Source organism: Haliaeetus leucocephalus, unplaced genomic scaffold (assembly GCF_000737465.1).
Source record: "Haliaeetus leucocephalus isolate CR32 unplaced genomic scaffold, Haliaeetus_leucocephalus-4.0 Scaffold830, whole genome shotgun sequence".
Taxonomy (NCBI): domain Eukaryota; kingdom Metazoa; phylum Chordata; class Aves; order Accipitriformes; family Accipitridae; genus Haliaeetus; species Haliaeetus leucocephalus.
In genome coordinates, this window is record NW_010973266.1 from 3,503,230 (window position 1) to 3,517,202 (window position 13,973).

General features: G+C 41.6%; 1 protein-coding gene across 1 annotated transcript in view; it reads left to right on the plus strand.

The window, feature by feature from the left end:
- The window catches only part of LOC104840765 (chromosome unknown open reading frame, human C10orf90), a 65,444-nt gene that overhangs the window by 17,923 nt on the left and 33,548 nt on the right, over positions 1-13,973 (plus strand). The window contains 1 exon segment of the mRNA XM_010581958.1: positions 13,445-13,539. Within this exon segment, the coding sequence (XP_010580260.1) occupies positions 13,445-13,539 (95 nt within the window).

Below are 13,973 nucleotides of genomic sequence, written 5' to 3' on the forward strand. Positions count from 1 at the left end.
AAATGAATATCTAAAAAGCAGCAAATAACTACAATTGCACTCTGATTTCATGGCTATATGTGATAGAGGTCAGTAACACAAGGCTGTTTATTTCTTCATACAAAGCAGCGGCTGTTATCATAACTTGCTGTAGGCAAAGGTATTGGAAAATCCTCATTCGGGGAAATACTGTATTTTATTACAGCATTACTTCATACCATGTAGGCTTTCTTCCCTCCTTCTTTCTCCATTAGTTTTGACCCAGCCTGATGGAGCTAACCTTGGGGTTGGCTCCCCAAAGGAGGAGTTTATTCCAAGAATCCGAGCCTGAAGTTATAATAATTTGGGGTTAGTATATTCCAGATCTTAATCCAGCTCTGCCGATAAGTAACTGCTAACTGGAAGCTTTGGTAGAAGAGCAGGGGTTTTGGAAGAACAAATTTTGGACATGGTGGAACTTTCCCTTGGCTTCCATAGTTTCAGGGAAGTCAATAGCACCTTATTGATTTAGCTATTACTTTTTAAAAGCAACAGGGAACTAAGTTGGCAGTGCTGTCTGGGGGGAAAAAAACCACCAAAAACCAACACCAAAAAACCAAAACAACAACAAAAACCCCAACCTTGAAAATCCTAGTGTTACCACCATGGCTACCACAGCCAGAAACACTAACTTATACCCAAAGTACAGAAACATTTTGTGCTCAGTTTCAGTACTTTATTTAAATTTTTAAAAACCAGCAACAACCCACCACCACCTAATTGTGGATTAATAAACTTTCCTTAAATGGTGAATGAAATATATAAATCTGTATTTATATACTTATCAGCATTAACATTCTGGCCGAGGCGTTAATCCCAATATTACTGTAACTACTGCAGTAATACATTTAGAGTAATAAGATGGTCCTAAATCAGTATGACATAGACTAAACTGATCTTCCAAAATAATGCTTTCAGTTTAGGATATGAGAAAAATTTTTGCCCTTTTATTTAAAATACCATGAATGACTTGCTGAAAATTTTGTTTCTTTTTTTTTTTTTACATCATTGATGACTTCTATCCCACTAAGCATCCAAATAGTGTACTTACTTACAAGCATATTTTAATTTTATTCTTTTTAAAAAGGGCACTATCCTGAAAGCCTGTTTTTTGATCTGTTTAAGGAGGCCAAAACCTTTAACCCAAGTGAGCGTAAGATTAAGCATGCTGTTGTGCCTGCCGTTGCAGGTATCCCTGCAGTGGCTGTCTGTGTGTAACATCAGTATGAGCTATAGGATTGTGATTACCAGAATATATGAAGCAATGTACAAAAAAGGACCCCCTGAATTTGCTTTTTCTTTCTTACCATTATTTGAGCTTAGTCTTTTGAGTGATTAAGGCAGCACATGAGTCTTGGCCTAATCCTCTAAAGTTGGCTTCAGCTGGTAGGATTTTAATTTACAGTAAATACTTCTGTTGTAAAAATTGGCCTTTTATTCTCAACTCTCCTGAATAATGCAGTACTGTATAGATTGATACCTGTGTATACACATCTGATTATCATTCTCACTAACCAAATTGCAGGTAAGTATCACAAGAAACAAAATACAGGATCTCCAAGCTCCAACAGGAGAATAGACATCCACAGTTTAAAATAAAACGTTACTGGCTTGTGACCCTGTTTGCCTCCTCGTGGTGGGGCAGCTGTCGGAGTGCTCTCAGCACACATTTCGATGTGCCCCAGCAAAGGCCAAGCTCTTCTCCATTTTGTCTTTGGACGTAAAAGTTACCAAGGTAACTTTTTTGAGTGGATGTAAAAAATGTCCATTACAAACCAAAAAAAGCAAACAGCAGAACAGCCAAAACGCCATGCCATCCTAAAAAAAACATTGGAAGTTAACCAAAGTAACTTCAAGTAATCCCATAAAGATCTACCTGAGCATATCAGTCCAAGAAAATTAGGATAAAAAGATGTAGTTGTACTGTGAGAAAGGAGGAGAGAGGGTACATGCCAATCAGAGGGGAAGTGAAATTGTTATTTCTGGAAGGAGGGACAGCATAGTTGGTGGAAACGAAGTACTTCACTGGCCTGTCACAGCTACCTGCAGTGGTTTTGTGGCAGGGAATTTAGCCAAAACACCATTCTAAACTGGGAAAGTGTGGGCCCAGCAGTAGAGTGACAGACAAGAGTGTCCCCTCAGTAATGCGTTCGTTACCTGAGGCTACCCCAGGGCTATGGGTGTGGGGTGAAAAAGGGTGGGAGTTGTATTTTCACAAGGATTCAGAAGCTGGGTAGAACTAGTTATTGTAGTTTGCCAATACGCATATTAACTAAATCAGTTAATGCAACTGGCAGTGAGTAATCCACTGTGCCGGTGTATGTGCAAGTCCATCGCAAGGAGGTTGGGTTAATAATTACAACCTGTTCCATAAAATGCTGACTGTTTCCAAGGAATTTTTCTTTGGTGCTTTTGCTTGGGTTAGAGAGGGTGAGGGGGGAGAGTTGTGTTGCATCGCGAGAGAGTTCAGCTGGGAGCCAGCCCAAAATGGAGAGTGGAGACCTCAAAATACAGCTTGCACAAGGGCTGTAGCAATGCAGATAGGGTGTAGAGTTTTATGTCTACACTAAATTTCCAGCTGAAACTTTCTAAAAAGAAAATTCCACATGAACTTCTCCTTTGCCAAAACGTTCAGGCTTGCACTGCCTCTCTGCACAAGGATGAATCTCCCCCACTCCTAATGCAAAGTTCATTGCTCTCAGCTTCAGACAGATCATCCCCTGGTCACGTCCCACCTGAGCATCGGTGTCACCAGCACGGGGTTGCGAGCTCTTAGCATACTCCTTGTTAAGCTTGAAAATTCTCGGTAATGTCCTATAGGTCATTCTGCAGCTTCTAGCTGAAGGATTTAATGGTGGTTAATGTTAGAGAGAGTACCGATAATGACTGAAGAGGTTTTTGAAAGCACATTCGGCAAAGTCTGTCTCCTGTAACTGGTGGACCTGAAGAGACCTTTGGGATCAATTCTTGTCCCAAAGCACCCAGTGGAAAGACCAAAATTGAGAGGTGCCAGAATCTGGCTGGGGGAGCTGTGCTGGATGAAGAGTGCAGCTAAATTATTTAATGGCTTATGCGTTGGCTCTGGATCAGAGATCGTCACTGAACAGAACAACTGTAGGACAAACAAGGTGGTGGTGGTGGTAAACATCCATAACTACTTAATTTTGCCTTCGATAGATAGTTACTTCAGCATTTCATTATACCAACCCAAGCTGTTCAGTTATTACTTTACAATGCATTATTCCAGGCATTCTCTGTAGTAAAATCTGGATATCCAATGCTGTTTCTATCATAGCAGGCACATTTAAGAAGGTAACTACTCCAGTAATGATTTGCTATGTGACTTTAAACAGGACAGATGTTGTACATGCTTATGTCTAAGGTACAGCAATACTGGGGTCAAGCAGTTACAGCATCATTAGACTGGCCTCCAGCACTTAACGTTTCTTTACGCCTCTCAATTTCCATAATCTTAGCATGAGATATCCGTATTTTTTTTAGAGAACGAAGACAAAAAGATGAAAATAGAGGCTAACAAGAAAGAGGCCATTTCACGAGCAGCAGAGCTGATGAAGCCTATGAGTTGGTACCCCAAGACCCAAGTATCGCCCTGGTTCTCCTCCCTCCTCCTCGCATCTCCTTGCCCACCCCCTCTTCTATCTGCCCACCCCATGCCTCCTTGCTGCCCCCAGGACAAGGAGCAGCACCCGTCACGAGCGATGCGGCACTGTGGATGTCCTGCCCGGCTGGTAAACTTGTCCACGGATCATACAGGGGAGAGCCGGTGAACTTCTCTCCGTGGCAGCCTCTCGTTTCTACAAAGCCATTGATTTCTGCAGTAAGCTTGTCGGAGATCAGCTATCGACCCTTCTGTCATGTTGCTTGAAACAGCCCACAAGCTCAAAAGCCCCAGGTTGGACAGAGAGAAGGTTAGGGCATAAATCAAATTACTTCTGGAAATCAGGCTAAAAATTTGATCCAAGTAGAGAGCATAGTGCAAAAGGGTTGTGGGGTTTTTTGTTGTTGTTTCTTTAATTGTTTCACATGCAGTAACTAATAATTAGGAAGAAATCAGGACTTCTAAAACACAGGGACAACTGTCCTGCAAGCATAGTTGTGTCATGCTATCCAGCATACTCATGCCCACGGGAACATGACCCTTTGTGTTTGGCCCTAAATCAGTCTTAGTGACCTCATCATTAAAATGTATAGGTATGTGAATGACTTTATTCATAGAAGTAGCCCTTCTAGGGGACAACTATTGTGAAAATAACTATTCACATACTGAAATAACTTTAAGATTGGTCTCGCATCAAAATGTGTTGGGGGATGTGTGTATGTTTTACGAACGCAACGCTGTAGAGCAAGGAAGTCTTGCAGCAAGTAAAGGAAAATGCGTTTTCTTATCGATCTGTTGCAGCTCTGATGTTGCCAAATGCAATAATTTGGGATCTGAGCTTTTAGTTTTGCACGAGAGATGGAATATACAATCATGAGTTTTGGGTTGTTGCTAGGCAGCAGGTTATTGCTTCTTGGAAAAGCGGCCACGGCTGCCGGGTCCGGCCAGGCTGCTCGGCCAGTGGGACCGGGTGGGTGCTGACAGCTCCCAGCCCTGCTCCTTCTCATCCAGGTGACATCTGCAGCCAAAAGAGAGCTTGAGAACTCCAAATTTCACTCCTTGCCAACCAGTATTTCAAAGGTGCCAAAAGTTGAGGTTTTGAGGGCTTTAACACTCGATCATCAATTCCAAGCTTTTCTGCACCCTCCATTTCTGAATTGAAAGCCTGAGTGATTAAAAAAAAAAAAAAAGGCAATTACCAATTATCTTTTGTTGAATCTGGTGATGAAACCAAAATCCACCATGCCCTGTTTTATGTTGGTATTATTACGTTTTTGTTTTAATCTCTAGCATGATCTGTGTTTCTAAACCTGTTGCAATGGAATTCAAAAGAGCTCATTCCAAGATCAAACAAATCATGGCTGCGTGGTAAAAGCACGCTATGAATAGAGATTTGGTTTTTACTTTCCCTTCAAAAGGCAAACGTAGGTGATATTTCACCAACCAAAAAGTTTTACATGGTAGAATAATTACTAAGTTCAGCTGCGTGGAGAGTTGTTAGACTTAGAATCGAAGCAGGTCAGTGGCAACCGAAATTAGTGGGAACTGCATAGTATTCTTCGATTCTGCAAAATAGAACTGTTTACTTTGTGATCAAACTAGTGACCTAGAAACTTAACTTTTTAGGCTTCATACTTATTTAAATCTGAGCTATTGTGTTTTTATCCTGTGAACACCGATTCTTTCTCTTGGTTTTAGCTGACTGCATCCCCTATTATCAAGCAGTTTCTGATGTCTGTAATCACAGCAGTTAATGTGAAAGACTTTCCAGAAAGAAATAATATCCCAAGTATTACACAAAAAATGAATGCTTCTATTATACAAAAGTAACATGAAAAGACTATATTAAATCTGGCATGACTGCTGCTCCACTGAGTTTAGTTCCGTTGTACAAATCGTTCAGTGTCAAATTTGGCTCATGTGAACATCCTGTTTCTTTGTTTTGGAAACAAAATTGGACTAACAGAGATGTGTTTTGGAATCACTACTTTGATGTCTTGACAAAAGCATCTGTACCCACAGCACACATCATTTTCTGGAGCCACCACTATATTAAGAGTATTAAAAGGGGGGGGAGATCGATAAAGCAGATACCACAGTTAAGCAAAAGCATGGTGAAAAATCCCTGCAGCAGGATATATATTGAGTCATGAAATGCATGCATAACAGACAGTGCACAGGTTTTCTCCTGTCCTCTCTACAGCTTCTTGTCTTAAAGTTATGCTCTTACAAAAGCAGATAAATGTAAGAAATATTGAACTGCTGAAGCCAAACAATTACCTCTAGCTCTTATTATGCATAAGCAGCTTTAGGCAAATGTGCACATTTTGTAATTGCTACCAGTTCTGAGTAACACGGGTGGAATTTTTATTTACAAAACCCATTTGTACCATCAAATTCTGTGCATGTTATGACCTTTACATGAATACACGTAATAGCAGTAAAATAACTCTTCATAAATATACTTTTTGGCTGCAGAACTGCTTTTCCTTTGTTTGCTTATGCATAGTATTTGTCATGTTTACAGTCACTTAAGAATTTTTTGGCTATCTCAAACATTCTTGTACTTTCAGAAATGGACGTGGTCACTAAAATGTGGATGTCTTAATAACATGCTGTGAAGGGAACTCTGAGAGTGGTGGAGGATCCCTTCCAATAGCTCATTCTGTATGAAATGTTTCTATTAGTTACGTCTTTATTTTGAGAGCACCTTAGGTGCTCAGTGGTCAGTAAGCCAAATAATGTTACAATAGGTCCTAATGCATCTTAGTGCAAGGATCTGAACCAGGAATAGTACTCAGAATGCCATAAAATTAGAGATAAGTGGAACCTGAAAAATTTAATTGTTGATGCTGCTTGGACTCGCCTCCTTTCTTTGTCTCTGTCTCCTGTCTACCTTCTTTTCTGTACAAACGTCTGGCACATCTAGTGTTCATATTTCAATGTTTTATTCAAGTTTGTCTAACCCAAAAGTCAGTGCTACATATTTCTACATGAAACAGCCTCCAGCAGCCGCGTTGCTCTTGGCTTTTCTCCTCTCCTGCCTCCTGTGCCATGCCAGTGACAGACTTTCAGAGCCTGTCACCCTTTCATCTCCATCTTTGGTTGCCATCGATCTGCCTTTTCTCGCATGGTCCCAAACGTCACCTTCAGGACAAAGCCCCTCCCGGTGATTCCTCTGCAGATGCTGCAGAGCTGCTGAGACCTCACAGGAGGACTTGTTTAAAAAATCCCAAATAACTTTTCGGTATCAGCAGCTTTCCAAAAGAGTAAGCTGGCCACCAAACAGGAACTTGGACAAGAAACCAAACGTGTCATCTCCCCTGTGCTGCCCTTTGCCTTGGTGTGAGGACAGAGCATCTCATACAGGAATCAGAATTTGCCAGGATTACCTACAGAGGAGACCTCTTCTCCAAGGAGAGTTTGGTTTTTTGCTACTCGTGCATGATGTCTCACTGTTTTGGAAAATCCTCCTAGGAAAATGTGTCCCAATGATACAAAAGTATTTATGTCCCAGAATCATGGTGAAGTATATGGACAATTTAGCATTGCTTTTAGCAGTGCAAAGAGGTGGGTGGGAGGCAGTCCTACCAAAGTGGGGGGAACCATGGAGCTTCAAGACCTCTGTCATTTGACTCATCAGCATTGGGGAGATTGATGGCTTGCTCCTTGGCTCCAGTTCTTCCTCTCACTGCCACAGGAATAGGAACCTGTAACATTTATGGCATCTCTTCCATTTCTACAATGAAACTACTGGAGAAAAATTATGAAAGGGTATGATTTGGCTATTAAACCTTATTATCCCTCGTGATCTACCCCAATTCTCCATGTCTTACAGATAACCTCCCCCTAACACCCTGTTTTTGAGCTCCCCATTCTGCTCCTACTACAATTTATAAAGATCTCAGAAGAGCTCCAGCAGGGAGCTCCAGTGACAGACCATGTTATTTGGGCTGAAGAAATCAAACCTATGTCAGTTAAATCTTCCAGTGTACTCCCATTTGAGTCCTTGGCCTGAGTTATGTCCACACAGCTGGGCTTCAGCAGTTTTGGTGAGTTAGTCACTGCTTCTAGGGACTGAGATTTGTTAGTGTAAGCTTATGCTGCCTAGAGAAACCTACGAATGTGTTCCTCCCCAAACTACTGAAAATTTAAAAAAAAAAAAAGAAATAGAACTTGGAGAAGGAGCAGAAAGGGGAAAAGGAGAAAGTGAAGAATCTACTTAATTTTGTCTCTGTGTGTGTGAAAGATATGCTGGAGGTGATTCTCCACTTTATTTTATTAAGTGAAGATAAAGAATAATAGCGGTGCATAATGAAAACACAATATTTTTTTCTCTTATGCATGGGTTTCAAGATATAATTCCTGTGCTCTTTCTAGCCCCCTGATGAGCACCTTGCTTCTAATGGCACGGATAATGAGAGATTTACGACTTCTGGCTTTTCGATTGCAGACCAGAACTCATTTGTCCATTCCATGGCGGATCCTGTAATCATCTCTGCAGGCAGCCAGCTACAGCTTCAAGGTGTGCAAGCAGGGAAAGATAATTCAGTTAACAAATCTCATGATGCTACTTGTAATAGAAGAAAATCCATCCTGACATCTTAAAAAAATATTTTTCTATTTTGTTTACATAATGAATCCTGTTCAGTCCGAAATGATTTCAGCCTGTTCTGCATACTCTGATTTGAAAATCTTCCCAACAAAGCTGCCTTAAAATAATGTTATCTTTGTGCAACTGTGTTCAAGTACTTCCTTTTGTGGCAAAGTACTTGTTTGTATTGGTTTGGGTTTTTTTCATGACAAGAAAGATTTCAAGTAAAGAGTTGGCAGTTGCTTTCTCCTCCTTTAAATCTATATTGCTGTTTGACCCCCATTGTAGGTAGGGGCACGCTACTTCTTAAAAGGAGTTCAGCAAAGATGCTTTAACAGGACTGATGCGCTCTCCCTCTGTCATCCTCTCTTGATGGCTAAGTACAGCGTGGTTTCTAGCTGTGTTCGAGCTATCAGGATGACATCATGTGCTCCTTAAGTATCTCGGCGAAAGCTACTGTCTAGTCTTACATGAAGGTTGCTGAATGTCAAATCCTGCAGAGATGAAAGTCAGGTGTGTTTTTATGAGACCATAAGAGATTAAAATCCACCTGTGGCTGTGGGGCTGCCTTCCTGCCCTGCCTGTGCCCCATCTTCACTGGGACGCTGCCTTCAGACCGCTGCCAACACACCACCTCACCTCTTCCTTGAACTTAACATCACTTCTGAAGGCTCGGGAAAACGTCCTTGAAGGATGGCAAGGCTGTGCCTGTGCCAAGGCTTTCTGGAGATGCATCGCTCTCCCCGTTAACAAGTAAACACAACATTCACCAGCAGATTCCCAATAAATCAATTTAATATCAGCAGGGACTTCGGTGTAAGGTGGGATTTTCAGCATTCGTCTGTCTCTGCTTTTAGTACCGGGCATGTGAACTTTAGATTTATTGTTCAGTTTTATTTTAGATGACAATAGTCTCTGCAATTTTATGATATTCTTTCTTTATGACACATGAAGAAGACCAGAAGACGTGGATTTGATTCTGGTGTTCATTCTGACTTAGCTTTCATCTTAGATGTGTCTGTAGTGTCCGGATGGTTTTTCTGGATGACTCACTTCAGATCTGAAGAAGTGAATTATGATCTCTCCCAGCCTTACTGAGAGGGAGCATGGTGAATCTTTAATGATGGTACTCTTTTCCTCAAGGCTTCCTTAGATATTTGAATTTAAAAAGTCACAAGCAAATTTAAACAAATCTAATGTTTTAAACAGAATAAAGTATCAATTACTTCCTCCAAGTTGGTTTTAATAATATAGTTTATCTGCTGATAATTTAGATAGGAATAATGCATAGAAGGAGAAAAAGGCTTAAAAAAAAGTTTTAAGTGATGCCAAAGACATTGTATTAGCTGAGTGACTGCTCTGATGCCTGACCCTGCAGCCAAGCCATTAACGTCCTTTAGCTACCAGGTCCCACGTGGGGAATTTGAGCATTTTTGGATAATCAACAGTGCTGACCTGGGGGCTGTAGGGACCCTGGCTGCCATGGACCTGAGAGGGAGCCTGACTCCCCTCACAGGTCTCTTAGTGGGCTAAAGATCAACAAAAAAGATCTTTTTTTGGTAAAGTGGGGAAATTTCCCCCTTTCATACCGGCGTATTTGTTCTGCGATGCTGTTTATGGTGTTTTGAGGGAAGCGCTGGAGGTTCCTGGAGCCTCTGGAGGAGTTCGTTTTGAGGTGACGCTGGTGGGTCGGGGAGGATGGCAGACGCGGTCAGTGCAGAGTAAGCAGGGCTTGGAGCAGAGCGGAGGAGATCAGAAGTGCTGACATTGCGTTTGAAGTTTGTCAGCATATGAATAGCAAATGAATGCAACTTGCATGACAAAACCTGGAGACAAGGCCAGGGCCCATGGTCTAAAGTCATCCCAGCTCTGCCCAGTGTCACTCTGGGTGTCATCGAACAACCCCCCCAGCATGGCAGTCTGGATGTGTCTAGCAAAGACCTGAAACACTGGCAGAATAGCATTATCCATGGACTGTTTTCATGTGCGTCTCAAGTTTTGTACAAAACCTCAGCTGGCTACAAACTGGGCTGTCCTGTGCATGCCAAACACTCGCACTCCGCTATTTTTCACCAGCACCCTCACCTTTGCAATCTATCTGTGTTTTAGCAAGCTGATTTACAAGTACATCTTTTCTGAATCATTATCTGAGCCGGCTGCCAGTTGGCCCGAGGCAGACATCCAGGCACTCGAGACTGGGAGAATCGGTTCCAGCTGCACTCCGTAATTAGGAAAACCCTGGTCTGTAGCCGGATGTCCAGATGCCTTGCCAAGGAGCGTATCATTTGGTTCAACAAACAGTATTTGTGAGGAAAAAAATAAAAAGGGCAAAGATGTAATAGGACAAAATTCATATGCCAGCAATTGCTCCTCTATTCCTCATCGCATCTCCCGTTCGTAAGCTGGAGAGGTGCTTCACGGTGGGAAGGGAAGGTCCGGGGAGGGTAAACAAATCCTTGGGATTTCAACTTGCATAAAAATAAGTTTCTCATACTCCCCACAGAGATGGAAAGTACTTGAAATGCCATTTCTTTCATGCTTTCGCACCAGGCAAAAACTGAACTTTGCATTTCATTGTGTAACAAGAGTAACAGCGCGATGTGTTTTGTCAGCAATGAGAATTTGTATGAAAACTCTGTATGTGACATATCTCAGCTAAACCCTTGTGCTCTCTGAAGTGTCTTCATTTCAAGCACGGATTCAAGCTCATTTTAAAGGTTTGGGGTTTTTTTGCTTGTTCTGTTGACATGAATTAACAAATGTGAAGCTTCCAAGAATAGATTTAATAATATCATGAAAAATACCAGAGCTTTTGCCACCAATGCCATTTAATCTATCTTAGCAACTAGATTAAATGACTTGGCAAAAGTTTGAGGGTTTTCCAACAATAGGATTACCATAGTAATATGAGAATGTCATTGCACGGGATATGGTACAAAATGCAATGCAAAACTCCACTCTGGATGATCTAGCAAAGAAAATAAACATTTCCTCCTCTTCTTCTTCTTCCCACCTCACTTCTTTCTATCTCTCCTGCTGCAGAAACAGCTACTTTTTAAAGCTAGACAAGCAAGAATTAACCAATCTATTCCAAGGGATCTGTGGGAAATTGGAAGGTCCTACCTACAGATTATTGCTAATCACAGGAGGTTACTCTGATAAGAATAACTTGTATGTAATCTACGGCATGGACTTTGACAACTTGTTCTTGTCTGACCCTGTAGTACTCAGTCTTTCTCTTGTGCCGAAAATACATTTGAATGAAATTCATGAAAGGCCATCTGGCAAAACATGCCTCTCTGGATCTGATTTATCTCCGGCCAGCCTTCTGGATTTCCTCGTGCAATGGTTGACATTCACAAGCTGATGTTCTCCTGTTGTAGCTTTCCAGCTCGATCTGAGACAACTGTGGTTTTCTTACTGTAAAGCATTTGAGGGAAATATTGATAACTTAGTTGAAGTCGCTTTAATTACATATTTTTTTTTATCAAACATTTGGATTTTTTGAGGTCTTGCCTTAACTCAGTCCAAGAATTTCTCCTTTATCCTTCTCTGCAAGTTATTCCCTGTTCAGTTGTTTTAAAAAGTAAATAAGACAGCATATGTAGCAGCTCTTCATTGTGAGGGTATTCACGTGTAATTCATCGCACTACTGATACACTGAAAATAACCTTTCCGTAGGGCTCACCCAGCAGTTACCCCATCCCACTGCTTGTGGATGCAGGTGGATTTTGTCCTTCACAGAAAGCACAGCACCTCCTTCTCTCCGTGTACCACCACAGGGTGAGGAGCAGGCGCCAAGGGCATCCCACCCCTGGTTTGTGCCAGCAGTTACCACGATCCAGTGCTAGATCAGGTTCATTGCATTTTCACTGATTGCAACCGTGCATTATTTCTTTGCCAAAAAATGTCTAGTGGGCCCCCTGCTCTGGCTATTTTCTGGATTCTCTTTTTTTTTTTCCGTACTGTGGCTAATGAGTCCAGCTGTTTTCTCTGTTGCTCAGGACTTTCTGTTGCTCAATGACAAAAGCAAACAGCTATGCCAGCTATGAATATACGCAGTGGCCTTGGCATCTTGGAGCTGTGCCAGTAAAGCATTAAAGTATACTTTATTAAAGTAGAAGGTTTGTCAAACCTCCCGTGAGTGTTTTGTGATTTCTGTGCTGTGGTGGGACTCAAGGAGATCTCTCGCTGGGGGATAGACCTGATACCTTCCTCTTCCTCTCCTACTCCTTAGCTGCACCCACGGAGATGAAGCCAGGAAGCCTGCTATGGTGGATATGCTTTAATGAACACTTCTTAAAGTGGAGCTGATTTATGTTCCTTTGTTAATATAATGTTACATGGAAACTGAAATTCCACTTAGTAAAAAATTATCAACTTCTGTGGCAGGCTGCCTAAGTGAAAGAAACAAAATACAAAAGGTCTTACTAGTGGTGTGACTTGTTGCTATAAAGCAACAGCCAGTAATGTCAAGAGATTTCAGCCCAAACAGAGAATTTTTGAAAATTAATTTTGGACACTTACTACAAAATAGAAAGTAATGTAATTTCTGGCAAAACTGTTGACAGCAGATGTAATGCATCACTGCAATAGCCCAGACTCCATGTTGTATGGAAATTAGCTCTGTGTAAAAAGCTGCAGGCAGGCTAGTGCTCACAGAAGACAAAAGATGACAAAATCAGAGCGCGATGTACTGATGTAATAGTATCACTGAACTAGAAAAGTTATGATGTAATAGAATTTGTGAATATGATTTAAAATTACTGTAGTTCTTTAAATGTGAAGGTGGCTTAGCTCAAATGAAAACAAACTCGTAGCATGCAGCCCATTAATGCGCTCATTTGTGCTCCCAGTTCTGCAGACTAGACAAAAGTGACATTTGTCGAAATCCGCATTTCCCATCTTCCCCGAATCCTCCACACTCACACCTGAAGCCACGGAAGACAAAAGCAGACATATTCAAGTTTTGGATCAGCCCTGAACACACTGTGAGGCAGTCCACACACACATTTTCACAACAGGGTCCCAGGCGTGTTTTGAGGGAAGAGGGAGAAACAGGATCATCCCTCCAATAACCAGGTCCTAGGGCAATCAGATCATTTACAGTAGCTCTTTCCTTCCTGCTTGGTCTCCATTTAAACCCACGTTTTCTAACTCATCGCCTCCAGGACACTGAAAATAATATTTCTTTCTCTGCATTTTTTCCCCAGGAGTGACACAAAAGCAATGGGGCACTGACGGTCAGAGGACATGCACAGGCCTTCAGCGGGAGAGTGCTGGGGAGAGAAAATCAAGCTCTACCAAGGTAAAATAAATAAATTGTGTTTAGATAGCAGTCAGCAGAATGCATTCAGGTTTAAAAAACAGTCGCTGATTGCTGAGCAGGGTATTTGATTTGGTTTTGTTTAGCTAGGCTTAGCTTAAGCAGCAGAAAAGCCTAATAAAATGATGGCTAAATGTTGTGATTCTGTGAGCTCTTGGTAAAGGGGAAAAAACTGCATGTTTTGTGGGGGGAAAAAAGTTGTTAAAAACACGCCAGGAGACTAAATCAAGTGGTATCCCAAATATCACTACACTCTGTCTAATGTTCTCAAGATAAAGCCTGAGGTTTTCAGTTCACCACAATTACTTTGTGTAAGTGCATATTTTTTTTCACAAGATGCAGTGAAGCTTGAAAGATCCCAATGAGTATAGGATCAGCAGGTCAAACCTTAAAGATACATTTCTTTGCCAAAGATT